The following is a 16,687-nucleotide window of genomic DNA, read 5'->3' on the forward strand; positions in this document are numbered from 1 at the left end:
ATTGATCTAGCTCCTTTCAGAAATCGCGTAATTTGTTGTAACGTAAGATCACGTGATCACTTACAATGTCACTGGAAATACTCATACAGATGTTACTCGACATCAATGCTTATCATAGCCTATGCTCAGCCCCGCTTTGATGTGCCCCTGCTCGACGAGGCTGAAGCTCGGCTCTGAGATAATAGACGGCTGAATCATTTTTTCCCCATCTCAAGGACTGCTATTGATCAGGATGGCTGATCCTCTCGCTATCGCATCAGGGATTGCCGGGCTGCTTTCGCTTGGTATTCAAGTCACCCAATCTTTGATCAGTTTCTACGCTACATACAAGGACCAAGACTCCGATCTGGCAAATGTTACGCAGAATCTCGATAACCTTCAGAGCATTTTTCGAGCCCTTACTGTTGCAGTGGACGAACGCCGATTGCATGCCGACACGCAAGATCTACTACGAGAAGTCGAGAAGGCGGTACAGAAATGCGAGGAAATCATCACCGAGCTGCAGAGCGAGTGTGAGAAATTCCGGAAAGACTCGGCCGCCGGTTTAAGGGATCGCGTTAAAATTGCTGGGCGTAGAGCGGCCTATCCATTTCGGAAAAGTACCCTACAGAAGCTCGAAGAAGACATTAGCGACATACGTGAAAATCTGTCGTTCGCACTCGATGTCCTGCAGGTTAAGAACCAGATCCAGGTCCAAGATAGTATATCGGAAGTCAAATCACTGGTGGAGCGAACAAATGCTAGTCAAGTCTCACTCACCATTCGTTGCTGGCTTATGGCACCGGATGCGTCTATCAACCACAATGCTATGTGTGCAAAATGTCATCCAAGTACAGGACTATGGTTCGTCAAGGGCCCGCAATTTCGGACTTGGCTAGAGGAACGCAATTCCTTGCTGTGGCTCAATGGTTTCGCAGGATGTGGCAAGTCGGTCCTCTGCTCAACCACAATCCAGCATACGTTTCGTGAGACGAGAGGTAGGCATGGGATCGGAATCGCGTTTTTCTACTTTACCTTTAGCGACAAGGCAAAACAAGATGATAACGGCATGCTACGCGCGGTGCTGTTGCAGCTATCGGCACAGCTACAAGACGGTGAGAGAGATCTAGAGCAACTACATGCATTGTATAAATCCGGGTCTCCTCCAGTGGATGTGCTGCTTGACTCACTACGACGCTTCCTTGAACGATTTCGCGATACTTATCTTCTGCTCGATGCGCTAGACGAGAGCCCCCGATACAACAAAAGGGAAGGTGTCTTGAAAGCGATCAAGGAGATACGCAGTTGGCTAATACCTGGAGTCCATCTTTTAGTGACAAGCCGGAGCGAGCTTGATATCCGTGAATCGTTGGATCCTTCCCGTGACCAAGATCTTTCGCTGAGGAATTCGGAAACCGACAAAGATGTAGCAAAATTTGTCTCCTACCAGCTCAAAAACGACCTAAAACTGCAGAAATGGAAAGAGCGTCATGAAGAGATTCAAAAACAATTAACGACAAGTGCACAAGGAGTGTAGGTTCACTTAACGATTCAGAGTTTGTCACCACTATTCTGACCAAAATGACATATAGCTTCAGATACATCGAATGTCAGTTCAATGCCCTTCGGCGGGTGAAAAACCGGAACCAGCTTGATGAATGCCTGTGTACATTACCCCGCGATCTAGATGAAACGTACGAGCGAATCTTGTGCAGTATCAGCGATGAATATGTTGAGGACGTGAAGAGGGTTCTGACCGTGCTTTGCTTCTCCACCCGACCGCTCACAGTCACTGAGCTGATCGACGCACACGCTGTTGATTTACGTGAGCCACCACGCCTTGACCGTGAAGGCCGTTCATATGAGCAAGATGATCTTGTCGATATTTGCCTTGGTCTTATCGAGATTGCGGCCGCAGAAGACGACAATGGGCAAAGCATCTTGGCTGCCCGCATTGCACATTTTTCCGTCCAGGAGTATCTTCAATCAGATCGCATCTTGCAACAAAAAGCAGCAAGGCTCGCCCTCCAAACTGCACGCGCCAATAGAGAAATAGCCCAGATCTGTCTTGTCTACCTCCTGCAACCAGAACTCTCTGTGGGGGAGCTAGATGAGACAAAGCTGGGGGAGTTCCCCCTTGCCTCTTTCGCGGCCAGACATTGGTTTCATCATTTTGCAGCCTCCGCAGAAGAGAAGCCAAGAATTGAGCGACTGGTGTTAAAGCTTTTTGACGATGACACAGGGCCTTTCGTGACGTGGATTAGGTTACATGATATGGACCGTACATGGATGGCAAATGCTCGTTATGATCGCTCTATTGCCGATATAGCATCTCCTCTGTACTACGCTGCCTTCCTGGGATTGGGACACGTTTTAGATAGGATCCTAGCGGTCGAGACCAGCGGTGAAGGTTCACTGGGAACAGTGAACGCTCAAGGTGGACGACTCGGAAATCCACTCCAAGCTGCATCACTGAAAGGACATGAGAGGGTGGTGCAAATGCTGCTTGATCGAGGCGCCGACGTCAATGCTCAAGGCGGACAATATGGCAACGCGCTCCAGGCCGCTGCAGCGGAGGGCCATGACAAGCTGGTGCAGGTGCTGCTTGATCGAGGTGCCGACCACAACGCCCAAGGCGGTGAATACGGCACAGCTCTTCACGCCGCATTAATTATGGGCAATGAGAACGTGGTGCAGATGCTGCTTGATAGAGGTGCTGATGTTTTGCCTCAAGGTGAGGAATGTCACACCTCTCTCCAGGTTGCATTTATAGGAGGCGATATGGAAATAGCGCAGGTATACAACAAAGGTGCCGACACCCACAGTTACGCGCTCCAGGTCGCGGCAATTCAAGGCGACGAGAAGATAGTACAAATGCTGCTTGATCGAGGTGCAGACGTCAATGCCCACAGTACAGAGTTTGGCAGCCCACTGCAGCTTGCGTCGATTTGGGCGCATGAGAAGGTAGTGAAATTGCTACTTGATCGAGGTGCCGACGTCAACATCCAAGGAGGGAGGTACGGCAATGCACTCCAGGCTGCATCATGGAGGGGCCACGAAAAGGTAGTGCAGTTCCTGCTAGATCGAGGTGCCAAGGTCAACGCCCAAGGCGGAGAGTATGGCAATGCTCTTCAAGCCGCATTATCCAAAGGTCATGAAAAAGTGGTTCAGATACTGTTGAATTGGGGTGCCTGTGATGATTGTGATGTTTCTTAGGTTGTTTCTATTGTTTGCTTGCTTCGTTTACTTACTTTGCTCTATTTGCTCTGTTTGTAACAATGGCAGGTATATAAACCTCTCATCGTCATACTTTTCACTTTCCTTCTTTCCGTAGCTTTGGTTATTTCATTGAATGCTCTCTGTTATTTCTACAGACTCGGCTCATTAGATTGCCGGCCAGAAAGCGCTTAAGAGTCTGTGCTACGTCCTCTCCCGTGTCCCGCGATATGGCCGTTTTCCTTACCGTGACCTTCCACTCTATCGTATTCCGGATGTAGTTTGCTGGGAGCTCGTCATTTGATGATCAATTCGCCCATGAATCAACCGGATACTGAGACCCTAATCAGAAGGCTAGCATTGTTGCACGAAGCATAGGAAATCGTTCATCCCACCGATACCGTCTCTATACACTTCGTTCATCAATAGTTGTCACTCCCTGTGTATTATGAGAGATTGATCGAAGGAGAGAATATGAGATCTGGCCAGATAGTCAAACTGACCAGGCAGGCGGAGCGCCCCTCTTGTTTGGCATGTTTGCTGAAAATGTGTTCTAGGCGCCCAACAGACCATACAAAATCAATACTATAGCTATTTATATATTGTTATTTTGAAACTGATTTCGATCCACGCTGTATATAGAAACTACTACATAACAAGGCAGTCTACATAGGCATTGCTACATAGCAGAGGGGACTATATAGAAACTGCTACATAGCACTCTAGAAGCGTAGCGAATCGCCGGGGCTTCCTAGAGGCGGTCAGCAGAATGCATAAAAGAGCCCAATATAAATAGCGACTACGAACATAAATGCATTTGAGCCCTCGAGCCTTTAATGAGACACAAGATATAAATAAACTTCCGGCACAGCTTTCAAATGACATATCACACTCTAAGTAGGAAGCTCGTGGGCGTTAAGCCAACGCCAAACACTACCATATCCCCGGGTTAAAACCGAACGTCTCTGTCAAAAGAAGAAGCAAGCCTGCTTAGGATGGCTTGAAAAGGCGAGAAAACCGTGGTCTATCCCATAACGGCTTCTATCAGAAGAAGCGAGCCTGCTTGGGATGCGCCTAAAAATAGTAAGTGAATGATATGGGCATACTTCTTTTGATTGCGGCACACTTTGGCTATGCTACTCTAGGCAAATATACTCTTTCAAGCTGAAAGCCTTTGGTCTAGCATTATGGGAACCTTGACCGAGCTAAAAATGGGTTATGGGTCGTGTGGATCAGATCGTCTAGATCGTCTCCACACTGACGTAGCACCGTTTTCTCCTTTCTTGAGAGGCCATTCTTTACGGTCAGAGACCGCCAGTGTGAGAGTGGTCGTGCCACAGTTCGACTTCATACATAAACTTCGAGGAAGATAAAATAATTTCTCTGGACGCTTCAGCACTATTTGTTGCGGTAGTGGAGGTGCGTGGGGAAAGCCTATTGGATGTCCAACTTCGCGATTCAAAACCGCCGACTCTGCGACCACCAGCCTCTTGCGGTCGCTGCTTGGAGACTAGAACCTTCGATTTTAGCATTTCCCCCTCCCTTCCTCCGGGCGCGCGCGCCTTGCCCCCACCTTGGCCTTGAATTGGTCGCTCCCCCCAGTCCCCTCTTCCGTCTCCTTTCTCCCCAACTTCTACCCCCCCCCCCCCCAACCCTCCAGCTTTGGCTTTCCCTGCTCAGGTGCAGCGCACCTAGGCGTCCCATCCTTTTTGTACACTTGCCTCCCCTGCCCACACTCGTTTTCCTTGCCTCTTTATTGTTTGGTCTGTGATAATAGGGGAATTACAACATGTCCCAGGAGGAAGGCTTCATGCAGCAATGGGGGTGTGGACGATCTGAACTAAATTGTTCGATATTGACAGATCCCAAGGACTCATCCTCAAATGAGGATTTATCGGGCTATCAGCAATTTGCAAGGTCCGAAGGAGTAAGTACCAGAGCTCGGATATCATTAATAGATTGCTGATGATTGTCAGTTCCCTGCTTTGATTCGATATAACCTCTTAGCCCTTCAATCTCTTCCAGAGGTCGAGAGGCAGGATGTGGCCGCCAAAGCGGGTATACCATCGTTGATGCCAACCATGTCTTGTCTCGACATGCCCGGAAATGAAGTCTTATTACACTCGCAGGTTAGAGAAAATGACGGTGCATAAACTTCTGCTTTGATTTGCTACGCAATTTAGTCAACACCGCATGTACTGACTTGATCTCTATAGATCCCACGACGGAAGCCACTTCCTGGAGTGAGTTCAGTGAGTTCGCCCACGAGCTCGGTTTCTCGCCCATACCTTCGAACTCGGAGGTTAATCCGCCAAAACCACAGCCTCTTGAAACATGCTCGTATCCAACCCCCCAGTCTGTTCCCAGTCCAGATGTAGGAACCAATACCTTGGGCTCTGATTTCTCCACTCCGGCGGAATTCGATCCTTTCCAGTTGTTAGATGTGCCAAGACCCGCACACTTGGACCTGGCCCAGTCCACATTCGATTATACGCCGCCACCGGCTGGCTCAGAGGGTTCTACGCTACATAATTCGCCCGAAAATATGGATGCTATTGGCATGAGACCACCACTGGCAGAGCTAGCGGTCCTCATCTCCCAAGCTGCTGAGCAATCTTTAAGTTCACATATGGTTGATGATCCGGCCGAGGAGTATCAATACGCTAGTCCTTCTCTTTCCCTTGAAGCCTTGCAACACACTCAGGCCCCTGAAGTCATGCCTATTGACCATGCTCAAAACATGATACTATTGTTTCCGGATCTAAGTACAAACAAACTTCGACAAGCCATGGAACTAGGTGACCGTCTTTTCCCCCGAGACTTGTCCTACTTGGAAGCTCAAGTCAATCACTGGCAAGCTGAAGGACTGTGGAGTTTCGTGGACTTTGGCGTCTCACCAGGCTCGTCTACGAGACAAAGGATCGCCGGAATCTGTAAACATATCAAGGAGATGGGCAAACCAAACTCAGAAAACTAGATGAGGATCCGTCTCGCAAAAGTCCAAGTCAACATGCTCTACGAGACCATCTGTAATGAGGAAAAGAATAGGCGTCTTAATCTCGGACCGAGAAAGTTCACTACTCATGTTCTTAACTGCATCGAGGCAGCCATTAGAAATACTGGCAACCGACGCCTTCCAGCTCCCAGAAAGTCACTTGTTCGCGATGCTATCTTTCGATACAAGCAAGTTGGTAAAAAATGGTCGGTGTCACAAGGTCTAAGTATGATGTTGCTTGTTGGCCGAGATTGTGGAAGGATAATGTACGCGCTTCCATGAAGTTCGAAATTTCCCTGGCTAATATCATACAGAGAAAACGGCCAATTCACTGAGATGCAGATGAAGGCTTTGATGTTCCATGTTTCGGTAAATCGGCCGGATATTATCAGTCTCTGCAGCAACTTAGAATATGCTGTCAGCTATTTCCTAACCCGTAATCAGTTACCAGCGCGTCTAAATGTCGACGAGGCTCGAAAAATGATCGGGATTCACAATTCAATGACAGCGATTGTAGGTTAACAATTGGATGGACAGGTTGAAGATTGCGCCGTTTCTTCAGATGAATACCCAAGTCCGATTTTGGCTTGGAAAGTTGGAGTTCAACCAGGATTAGGCCTGCGCTATTTATGCGTTTTATTTTGCTTGGTCGAACTATTTTCAGTTATATGCAAATAGAACATGAATCAATTAGTCCCGCCATACCACGTTTGAGCAATAGATCCTGCCACTCACTGCGTAGTGTCCTAGGAAGAATGAGGAGCGCTGGGCAAATCGGCCGTTCAAGGACGAGGAGTTTTATGCTAGAGAAAAGCAAATGAAAATTGCTGGAAGAGCCCGGTGGTCTTCACGGAAAGAATATTTCCTGGGAATATACCTCAATGCACCGCCAAGAGTGGAGTTGAAACTATTGTACTGTATATAGCAACGAGAAGCACACGGGAAAGGAGCTTTGTTACGGCACGGAACCACCGATTGGATTTGGCGGTTCGAGGTGAATACTGTGTGTCCATTGGTCGGACACCCTGTTGGCGGTTCAAAATCGCGATTCTGGGAAAATTTGGGCAACCGCGATTCCTCTTTGCATCAAACAATACGATCTCCTTCCAGGAGTTTCCATCGCGTCAAGCTCCAAGGAGGGTACAGTAAAGTCCCCAAGGACGTAAGCAGCGTTTCTGGTTTTTTTACAATTAGCTGCATCGAAAGCCAGAGCGAAGGCTGAACTGGAATGTACTGTACAGTAAAATAGGACTCCAACGTAAGGACGTACATATGGTGGACGTATCATCATCCCCCATCGGGCTGTGGGCATGTCGATCGTCAAGGTCCACAACCGCTGCCGCTCTAATCCTTCCATCAATTCCACTCCCATCAGTGTACATGATGAGGGGTCTTTTCTCTGGCGCTTTCGCAAGGATTTGGTTATGATGGTTGACCGCGACTGCTCTGTCGTCGATGAGCACCTTTGGCGGAGCCTGCCAATATCCCTGGAATCCCAGCAGACACCACAGATTCTACTAGCAATTTCTTCCTCTTCCTGCTGGAACTCAATATTGCGATGGCGGCTCAGACCCCAGGCAAGACCATGTCCACTACAGTTCCTTCTTCATACTGGTACCTGAAGGCAATACCAATCCAGGCTATCAGTGCGGTCGTGGACTACATTGTGATCATAACATATGACATGCACGGGCAGTGGGATTGGAATAATACCTTTTGTTGATTCCGGATGCCCTTCTGGGAATTGTCTGCGCTCCCATGTCAATCTCACCGAAACTATCAACTCCTTGTCAATGATAACCAAAGCCGGAGTTCCCTCCAATCAGATTGTCGTTGGTGTGGCTAGCTACGCGCGTTCCTTCCAGATGACCGAAGCTGGATGCTGGGACGAGAGTTGCACTTTTGTCGGGCCGAACTTGGGGGCAGTTCCAGGCCCATGCACAAACGGCGCTGGCTATATCTCTAATGCTGAGCTGGCAGCGATTATGGAAGACGAAGATGTCTACATGTATATCGACAAAACTTCCAATTCCAACATCATGGTGTGGAATGACACTCAGTGGGCTGCATTCATGGACGACGATACCAAGGCCGTTCGCAAAGAGCTGTATGCTAGTATGAACTTCCTTGGACCGGCCGACTGGGCCATTGACCTGCAAACCTCCAATGATACATTGGGTTCAAACGCCTCATCCGAATCTTGTCAGATCTCCATCGAGCCCTCCATCTGGAGTGATGACAATCCAGTCATTACCGCCCAGTCCGGGTGCACAATTATATGGCCTCCGATGCCACTGAGCAGCACCACTACAATCTCTTTCTCTGGATGGACGACACGTCTCACCTGGCAGTCAACCTCAACAAAGACAATGACGTTTGAGGATAATTCGACTTTAGTGTACCACGCATATTGTGACATTGTGGTGCCCACCGTTCTCTCAATCGCTCCCGGTAAGAGCTCCATTCCTCCCCCTGACTTATGAGCGCAGCCGATCTTATCTCATTTTTGCAGTCACAACGGATGCCATTCCAGTTTGGCATCAGGTTCCATCGTCAGGCCAGACTGTTATGTACCAGACAAGCTCAGTGCTTCCTAGCCCATTCCCCGTTGTCATGACTCCGTAAGTGCTGTTTGATTCTTCATATGTTTCCCTGGGGAGAGAAGCGGGCTAACGATGTCAAAATCAGTACCGTGGGTGGTACCACCACCATTATTGGAGGAACTAGCACTACTATGCCTGGGTTCACTTTCTCTTCTGGCAATATCACCTACGCGATGCCCTCTTGGATCGACGTGTACGGAGGTACGACAAGTGTGGAGAATGGCACGGTGCTTGTCCCTACTACAACGACCGTCACTCCCCATCCTTATCCAACAACGACTCATTCCACAACCGACTCCACTCTCAATACCCGGACCACACGTAGGTCCTCGGCAACCAGCTCAAGTGACGGCACCACATCTTCGACATGCGTACCGAGTTTACTCAAAAGATGCGGCATAGACTGTACGCACCTTCTCTACTCTGCTCTAGTTTGTGGTATAATGAAGAGCCTTGGAAGCTAACGCCAAAATGATCATTTAGGTGCTCCATTCTGTATTTGAGGTTGTCCCTTGTGGCCTCCTGATTACGATGGTACGTCAGGTGGAAGTGGCAGTGGCAGCGACAGCGGTGCCGGTGACGACGATGATACTACCACGTGGACGTCCACGTCGACAGAAAGTGGGCGCTATGACACTTTGCCCGGCATGGCCTCTGCGATTGCTGAGGATGAATTTGAATCTACCACGAATGCTCTCACGGCCTTTCAGGCGTTGGGGACCGCTGAATCCGGGCTCATGGCCTCTATCTGGGGCGATGGGCCCACTGCTTCAGCCACGAGGACAGCGACAGGAACCGCAACCACTAAAGCTACTGGCACCGTCGGTACTGCCACAGCAACGGCAACTGGCTGCAGCAATACACTGGGCTGCACCGTCTTTCAAGACCCAGATCACGGTAGCGATTCCTACTGCCAGTGCCCAGGTTACGACGGTTCCTTGCCTCTGCTCACGGGCTCTGCCAGCTTCTGTGGCTATACATCCCTGCCCACGACAACATCCAAGGCTGCCACCACCACCAGAGCCACGGTCCCCTACCCCTATACCTTCACTGACATTTACGGTGTTGTGGTCGCCTGTGAGGCGGAAACATCCCTCAATTACGCTGGCTACGCCGTCACCGAGTGTGCTGGCTCAAGAACCACGCAGAAGGATGTAACCATTACAGTGACCGAGGTAGTCACCATCTCTGCCATGAATAAATTGTGCGAGGGCGGCGGCTATTTTGCATGCGTCCAGCTTACGGAGGACACTGGTATACTTGGGTGTCCGGAGCTTCCGAGGGCCAAAGAGAAATGTGAGCAACCTATCTTCTACCAGGCACAGTCATTATGTGGGGAACGGTGTACGTACACGTCGTCGACTTACACCACGACCTACGCGACGCTAGCACCATAAGCTGGATGATGACAAAACTCTTTTTTGGGGGGGGGAAGGCCCCATTCATAGTACGAGTATCGCAGAATCTCATTAATGGTTACAACATTCAACTCCGTATTCCAACATGTCTTCGTAGAATATGTACTACTTGTCTCAGTACTGAATGCGAGGGATGCAGCCAAGGCCTTGATGGCAGCAGATCAATGCTTCTCCTGCAGCTGAAAATGCCCCACTCACAGACCGAGTCCACTGCACTCTTCTCCACGAAAATCAGAGGGAACCTGGGCTACTACCCTTGGCTGGTGGCAAGCGATAATAGCACTCAAAGTTCGAATGGTTGACGAATCCAGGAAAAGAACACACGAAAAAACAGAAAAAGGCACACTTCTCATTGATGATGATAGAAAAAACTACAAGCTATTCTGCATGCAATAAAAGTAGAATGAGGGCGGTGACGGGCGGCAAGACTTCCCACTTCCCCCCACCCCCAAAAAAGGCGGTGGCATCTGCATTCCACCGCCTTCCTCTTTGAGGAAATTCAGCTTTTTTGGGGACCTTAACTAATGTGCCGTGCGGCTAGCAAAACGTGCCATGTCCGTGGCAATTCCCCAACTTTCGGGGAATTGATACTGCCACAACACTATTAGGTCAGCACCCGTTGGCCAATAAGCATCCAGCACCGGGCAATTCCAAACAGCTACTAGCCTACTACCTAACTACCCAGTACAGTACTATGCCAACAAATTCATGCAGTACTACTAACTATACAACAATAGATTTCCCCACCAGTGACCAAACTAAGGCCTTAGGCATAGGGCATGTCCTGATAGTATGCCCTATTTCACCACAATTAGACCGTTTTGGAGGCGCCTTTTGCTTCCTTCCACCGCTCCCCGCTGCCGCTGCCGCTACTATTACCAGTGGCCGCTGTAGCCACCCGGGGGAGCGCCGAGGTTCAGGAATTCGAGGGTCTAATAACGGTAAAACAGCTGTATTATCGGCCGAATCAGCGATTCTCCAAAAGGGGTGGATATCCGATAGTGGAATTGACTGGCAATTCGCCATCAACGCTGCTATACGATGCTTGCATGGAAGGCCCATTGACCCAGTCCAGGCAGCTGCTCCCGGGTGTTGAAGGTTCCTTCAGGTGGCGGAAGCATCGTAGGTGTTGCTGTAGTGGCCTCCGCTGCTGCAGTGGCAGTGGGTATCGCAGTAGCTGACGCACTGGCAGGAGCACTGGCCGAAGCAGTGGGCATGGTAAAAAGGAAGGCTAGTAGGAGCTTGAGAAAGAAAAAATACAATGAATTTGATGCTTATCTAGATAATAGCAAGAGGTTGCTAACTTGCTATTAGCTGTTTGGAATTGCCCGGTGCTGGATGCTTATTGGCCAAGGGGTGCTGACCTAATAATGTTGTGGCAGTACGAGGTCTCCCGGCGCCCGATGGTCTTGGGAATTAACTGCGACGCTCAGCTTCGCCTAGCCCTATGCCGTGAAAGGCAGGCGGAAAGTCACCGGAAAGGAAAAACTATCCGTAACTGGCAGGAATAGCAAAATCGAACTTGACTTGCAAAACCAATCGGAGGGACGGAATTCATGCCGAATTATCTCCGAGGTTGTTTTGGCCGTAAGTAAGGCGACGTAAGCGTCGCAATCAATTTTTTTGTTGTGGATGTATCAATTCCCCCACTTTCGATAATGCTGACGTAAGAAAACAAAGAGTCCATGCGGGAGATACTAAGAATCGAAATACCGGGATTCCCATGGTGATACGCCGGTTTTTAATTGAAATACGGTATTCCGCTAACTATGCAGTAACTACCGTAATTTTGTGGAATACGGTTATTTAGAAATTCCGGTATTCGGAAGTATTTGAAATGCAGAGAAGTATTTCCGAAGTATTTTCTAATGCTGAGGAGTAATTTCGAAGTATTCTTGAGTATTCTAGTGAGTATTCTAGTGAGTATTTCAGTATAGCTTTGGACATCACTCGGTACTCTACAGGTATAGTAATTCTACTGGATTTCTACTGGCTTTCTACTGGTATACACCGTAGTAAATTGGAAGTTTGGAACCAATCTATTACCTAGTCCAGCCTCCAGGAACTCTACGTAGGGCTATCCATACCTACCCATCGAGTACCAGTAATCACCTGAGTATGTACATATATCCAGCCGTCCACGGGTGTCCATTGCAACCTTGGAGTAATGGCCTCGTCGTGATTATCCTCACTGATGGATTTCCTCGAGGCTCTGGTCTTGTTTTACCGTTGTCCGGTTCCGAGAAAAAGTTGAATCCTTCTGATAGCAGATGGCGGTTGGTAGACTCTGATGTGAGTTGGAAGGGTGCGTAGGAAGGACTTGCGTCTGGGGAAAGAGGTCCGTTTGGGCGGGCAATGAGGGTGTTCAGAAGGATACTTTTTGAACCGCATCGCTTAAGTCTTGGACGCGTCTAACTGCTCAGTACAGCGTCATACCATATAGTTAGTATATTTCCATTCTCTTTGATAACGTGGAGGATGCACACCTGTCTGTGTACGTTTGGATTTGAATCAGTTGTCTCTCGGGAGAGAGAGAGGTTTTGTTTTGGGTCGGTGTATGTCCGTGGAGGTTTTCGAGTGGGTGTGAAACACACCGCGCGGGCGTAGTGGAGTGGAATGTTAGTATGTTGGATATAGATGGGAGATACACGTACCGATTTTGGCCCTTGCCCCTTGGGATTATTAGGGTTTCCTTGGGAAATTAGAGAGGTGCTGTTGGGGATGTGTGTGTGTGTGTGTGTGTTGTTCGCGTCTTAGTATAGTCTGCTCTGGGCAAATTGGAGTCAGATAAGCTCACCTTATCTCTGTTTATGGCCGTTGTCTTCTCGAACCCTGAACCTCTATGCTGTCACTGCATCAGAACGCCGCCGGTTGAAGAGTGTCAATTGGGGAAAAATCGACGGTCCGACTGATATCTGTTGGTCCCGCATTTTGTCGTATGGTTCGTGGAAAAAATTAGGTGAAAGGCCGTGTAGCTCTACTAGAATCGAGCTCCATCTCGGCCCATTCTGCCATCTTGTGTATTGTTTTATATCGGCCAGGAAAGGTGTGATACTGTTCGGAAAAATAGGTTCTGCGCTAGCCACTGTAGAACCTTTCGAGAGGTAGGGCTAGGGTGCGCGTAAAAATTGTGTATCCGGATGGATTCAGTGGAGGAGATAAGGTCTGACCTAGGTATATCGAGGACCACTTGTTAGCTGGTGGAATGGAATGTATCTGTGGATGGTGTGCTTCTTTGTTGATTGTCTTTCAGCTTCCTGAAGCTGTGGTAGTGCTCGGAGCTTGTCGTCCGTAGATTAAGCAAATACTTGCTAATCTCCCATTTGAAGCTGGTACTGGTGGGTGGAGAAGCATGTTCTGATACAGAACCTTGTCGTTTGGGTTCCTTGTCGCTAGGGGTTCGATGAATCGATCATCAGGTGGCTTGATGACTTTGCGAGCTGCATCCGAAGCGATTTCTACGGATAGCAGAGTGTCCAGATTTGTCCGAGGATAGTGAAAACGAGTAGAGGATCGGAAAATGGCCACGGAGAACCTCAGAACAATGGCTGGTGAAGCAACTGGTGTGCTGTTGACTGGTGTGCTGGTGAAGCAACTGGTGTGATGTGGAAGAAACGAGGGATTCAAAGCTAGGTTGGGCAATCTTGATTGTGAAGTACCTACGCCGAGATCAAGCCTAACCCGAAAATGTGAATACCCAAAGATGAAAGAGTTCTTGGAACCTTTGTGATACCTACCTAACCTATCAAGGTAAAAGGTAGGTGGTCACTGCCAGATCAGGGACATCACTTGGTCACTCCATTACGATACCAGTTGGGCTCTAACAGGTTAATAGAACTTTGATTGATTGATTGATCGATTGATCTCTTGGTCATTCCATGGGTGGACTACCTATACAAAAGCTTAATAGAACCTTGATCGATTGGCTGATTGACTGATTGGCTGCGGCTCGGGTATTGTGATTTCCGAGAGCCAGCGTGTGGGATCCAACCTGGGATATTTTCCAACTAGACTGACCGTATATCTACAGGGCAGTACCTACCAGGTGATACCAAGTTACCAACAGTGATTCTACCTCATAGGTTAGATCTTGTTGCAGCTCTCGCATAAAGTATCATCATCACATTCTACATATCCAAGTCTCGAGAGAACAACAAGTTCGGCTCTAAAATGTCTCGTCGAGGGTTTCGTACGAGAATGAAGTTTCTCCTAAATGAGCGTGATAGGAACGTTCCGGCATCAGAGAGCAGGATCTCTCAAGACCCTATACCAATGATCTTGCCCTCAGTGGAAGACAGATTGGAAGAGGATGTACCAGAAGCTCCCCAGGGGTCTGAAGTATGCCTATCTTATTATACCAATCCTCCAGGGATAGACCTAACTGTTGAACAGAATGCAGACACACTTTCCGAAGCGATCATACATTCCCTCCCTGAGACCGATTCCCATTCTACAACAGAAGGTTTCCATGATGTGTTCACGAATGAGGAATGTAGGATGATGCTCGAAGCAGCAGTGGAAGAGCAGGTCCTGCCTAGGGAGGAGGATTTAGAGAGTGAGGTGGTGGTGGACCTGACGAACATTCCTTGCGAAGAGGCAGAGGAGAGAAGCCCAGACCCTCCGAGACCCCAGCCGTCCATTGAGATGCCTCCACCACGACCGTCTGGGATTCAAACTAGCCCAGACATCGTATTCGAGACCGTAGATGTGCCCCATATCGAAACCCCGATGGATGAGTTCCACCTTCTCCTTGCAGTATGGCTAGACGATGCCCGAATCACTCGACAGCAGTATGCGTCTCTTGTGCAAATCTTGCAGACGTCAAAGATGCAGTCTATTCAAGAGTTACCCCTGGATATCAACACTTTGAAGAGAAATCTAAGAGGACAAATGTCTCAACTCCCCGTGATATCCAGAAAGATCCCCGTTATTCCCTCCCAGCTTCCAACATTGTCGCCGAACCAGCGCCATCTCAACCAGCAATACATGAAGAATCTCTACATCATTGACCCAATTCCACTTATCACGCGGCTCCTTCACTCCCCAATGTTTCAGTCCCACATGTACAAAGGTCTCGCAGAACTAGTCCCACGGGCAGGTGAATTATGGCAATCATTGTCATGGGCATCATCTATCCGGAGCACATCCGGTGAATTCGCTCAATACCCAGATCACTCGCCCATTTTTCCTTCGGATATTGTCAGGTACCGGTGTAGGAGCCGAGAATGCTGCGTAGCAGGCCGTCCTCCGTTCATGCCTCATCTCGGACGTGTCCGCGGAGTCTACAAGCAAGAGAATATCAAGGTTCTCGGGACACAGAGCATCCGACAACCGGGTGACCTTCTACCTCCGATTGATAGCCAAGATCCGCCCTTCGAAAGCTTTGAATTGATCCTACTTGAGGACGACGAGGTTCTCCTTACTGAAGATGAGGTCCTCGGTCGCGAGCCCGATGTATTCCATGATCGACAGTTCAAAATCGTTCCCGGAATGATAGTACGCCGACCACCAAGTTCCACTTTCACAATTTGCCGTGTGTACAAGAAAAGTGGAAACACGGTGAGAGCCCTCCAACAGACACACGCGATCAGAGGCGAACTAGAAATTGCCCAATATGGGCGCCAACATTTAGTTGACACCCTATCTTCACAACGTTGTGTTTCTGTGCCATATCAGACCTTCATGGATGGTTTTGGTCTGTACCGCACTATGTATCGCAGCATCATGGGAGTCTATATGATTCCTTCATGTGTCCCTGTCGCGGAACGTGCGAAAAGATCAAATGTCCTTCCAATCACCCTAGGGCCCCATGGCTCTAATTTCCCGGAGGTGGTCGGCAGTCTAACGCATCTTCGTCGGCTTGAGGAAGGCGTAGATATCACCTGGACCGATGGTAGGCCTATCAGACTTGTGGCCGGTTGCATTGCGTACATTGGGGACATGCCCCAGCAAAATGACAATGCTGGTTGTAAACGGCCTCATGCCAATCGAGGCTGTAGGACATGTCTGATAACAGAAGAGGTAAGGGATGATTTTCAATTTGATATCGAAACATTCGGCCGATATCACTTCCAAGTCCAGGATCAACGCCGCACGGCTACATCACAGCCACCTACTGCGCGGGCTAAAATGTTCAAAGAGCTAGGTCTTGTCAAAGATCCCTCGCCTTTGTTACAGATCTGTCCAGCTCTCGACGTTGTCACCCACTTTCCGTCGGACATATGCCACTCTTAGTATGGTGGAATTTCAAAAAATGGCACACCAGCTACTTTTTGACGAGATCCTTACACCAGCCGGGCAAGAGCTTTTCCTAAATCGGCTACGTGGATTTCCGTTCCCTCCAGGCTGGCAGCGTTTGCAGTCTCCAACGACACATTTGGAGAGTTACCAACTCTCTGAGCACGCCAGGGCAAGCGTGATCTTTCCTTGCTCCTACGCCGGTATCTGGAGAAGTCCTGGATTGATAGCGCATTCTA

General features: G+C 48.9%; 5 protein-coding genes across 5 annotated transcripts; 4 read left to right on the forward strand and 1 right to left on the reverse strand.

Moving 5' to 3' along the window:
- Positions 1-232: 232 nt before the first annotated feature.
- On the forward strand, positions 233-3,195 carry N7515_001204 (NACHT nucleoside triphosphatase; the record flags this gene model as incomplete). The annotated part of the gene is made up of 2 exons (XM_056661948.1): positions 233-1,512; positions 1,572-3,195. 2 exons carry the CDS (start codon positions 233-235, stop codon positions 3,193-3,195), a joined length of 2,904 nt encoding a protein of 967 aa, XP_056527114.1.
- A 1,777-nt stretch (positions 3,196-4,972) lies between these two features.
- On the forward strand, positions 4,973-6,172 carry N7515_001205 (uncharacterized protein; the record flags this gene model as incomplete). Its single annotated transcript, XM_056661949.1, has 3 exons — positions 4,973-5,122; positions 5,172-5,340; positions 5,412-6,172. The coding sequence occupies exons 1-3, from the start codon at positions 4,985-4,987 to the stop codon at positions 6,170-6,172; spliced, it is 1,068 nt and encodes a 355-aa protein (XP_056527115.1). The 5' UTR covers positions 4,973-4,984.
- Positions 6,173-7,983: 1,811 nt separating this feature from the next.
- Positions 7,984-10,190, forward strand: N7515_001206 (uncharacterized protein; the record flags this gene model as incomplete). The annotated part of the gene is made up of 4 exons (XM_056661950.1): positions 7,984-8,641; positions 8,703-8,811; positions 8,879-8,994; positions 9,337-10,190. The coding sequence occupies 4 exons, from the start codon at positions 7,984-7,986 to the stop codon at positions 10,188-10,190; spliced, it is 1,737 nt and encodes a 578-aa protein (XP_056527116.1).
- Positions 10,191-11,245: 1,055 nt separating this feature from the next.
- Positions 11,246-11,428, reverse strand: N7515_001207 (uncharacterized protein; the record flags this gene model as incomplete). Its single annotated transcript, XM_056661951.1, has 1 exon — positions 11,246-11,428. One exon carries the CDS (start codon positions 11,426-11,428, stop codon positions 11,246-11,248), a length of 183 nt encoding a protein of 60 aa, XP_056527117.1.
- A 3,055-nt stretch (positions 11,429-14,483) lies between these two features.
- Positions 14,484-16,445, forward strand: N7515_001208 (uncharacterized protein; the record flags this gene model as incomplete). The annotated part of the gene is made up of 2 exons (XM_056661952.1): positions 14,484-14,549; positions 14,604-16,445. The coding sequence occupies 2 exons, from the start codon at positions 14,484-14,486 to the stop codon at positions 16,443-16,445; spliced, it is 1,908 nt and encodes a 635-aa protein (XP_056527118.1).
- Between the last annotated feature and the right edge of the window lie 242 nt (positions 16,446-16,687).

Source organism: Penicillium bovifimosum (assembly GCF_028826915.1).
Source record: "Penicillium bovifimosum strain IBT 22155 chromosome Unknown utg000001l_segment0_segment0, whole genome shotgun sequence".
Taxonomy (NCBI): Eukaryota; Fungi; Ascomycota; class Eurotiomycetes; order Eurotiales; family Aspergillaceae; genus Penicillium; species Penicillium bovifimosum.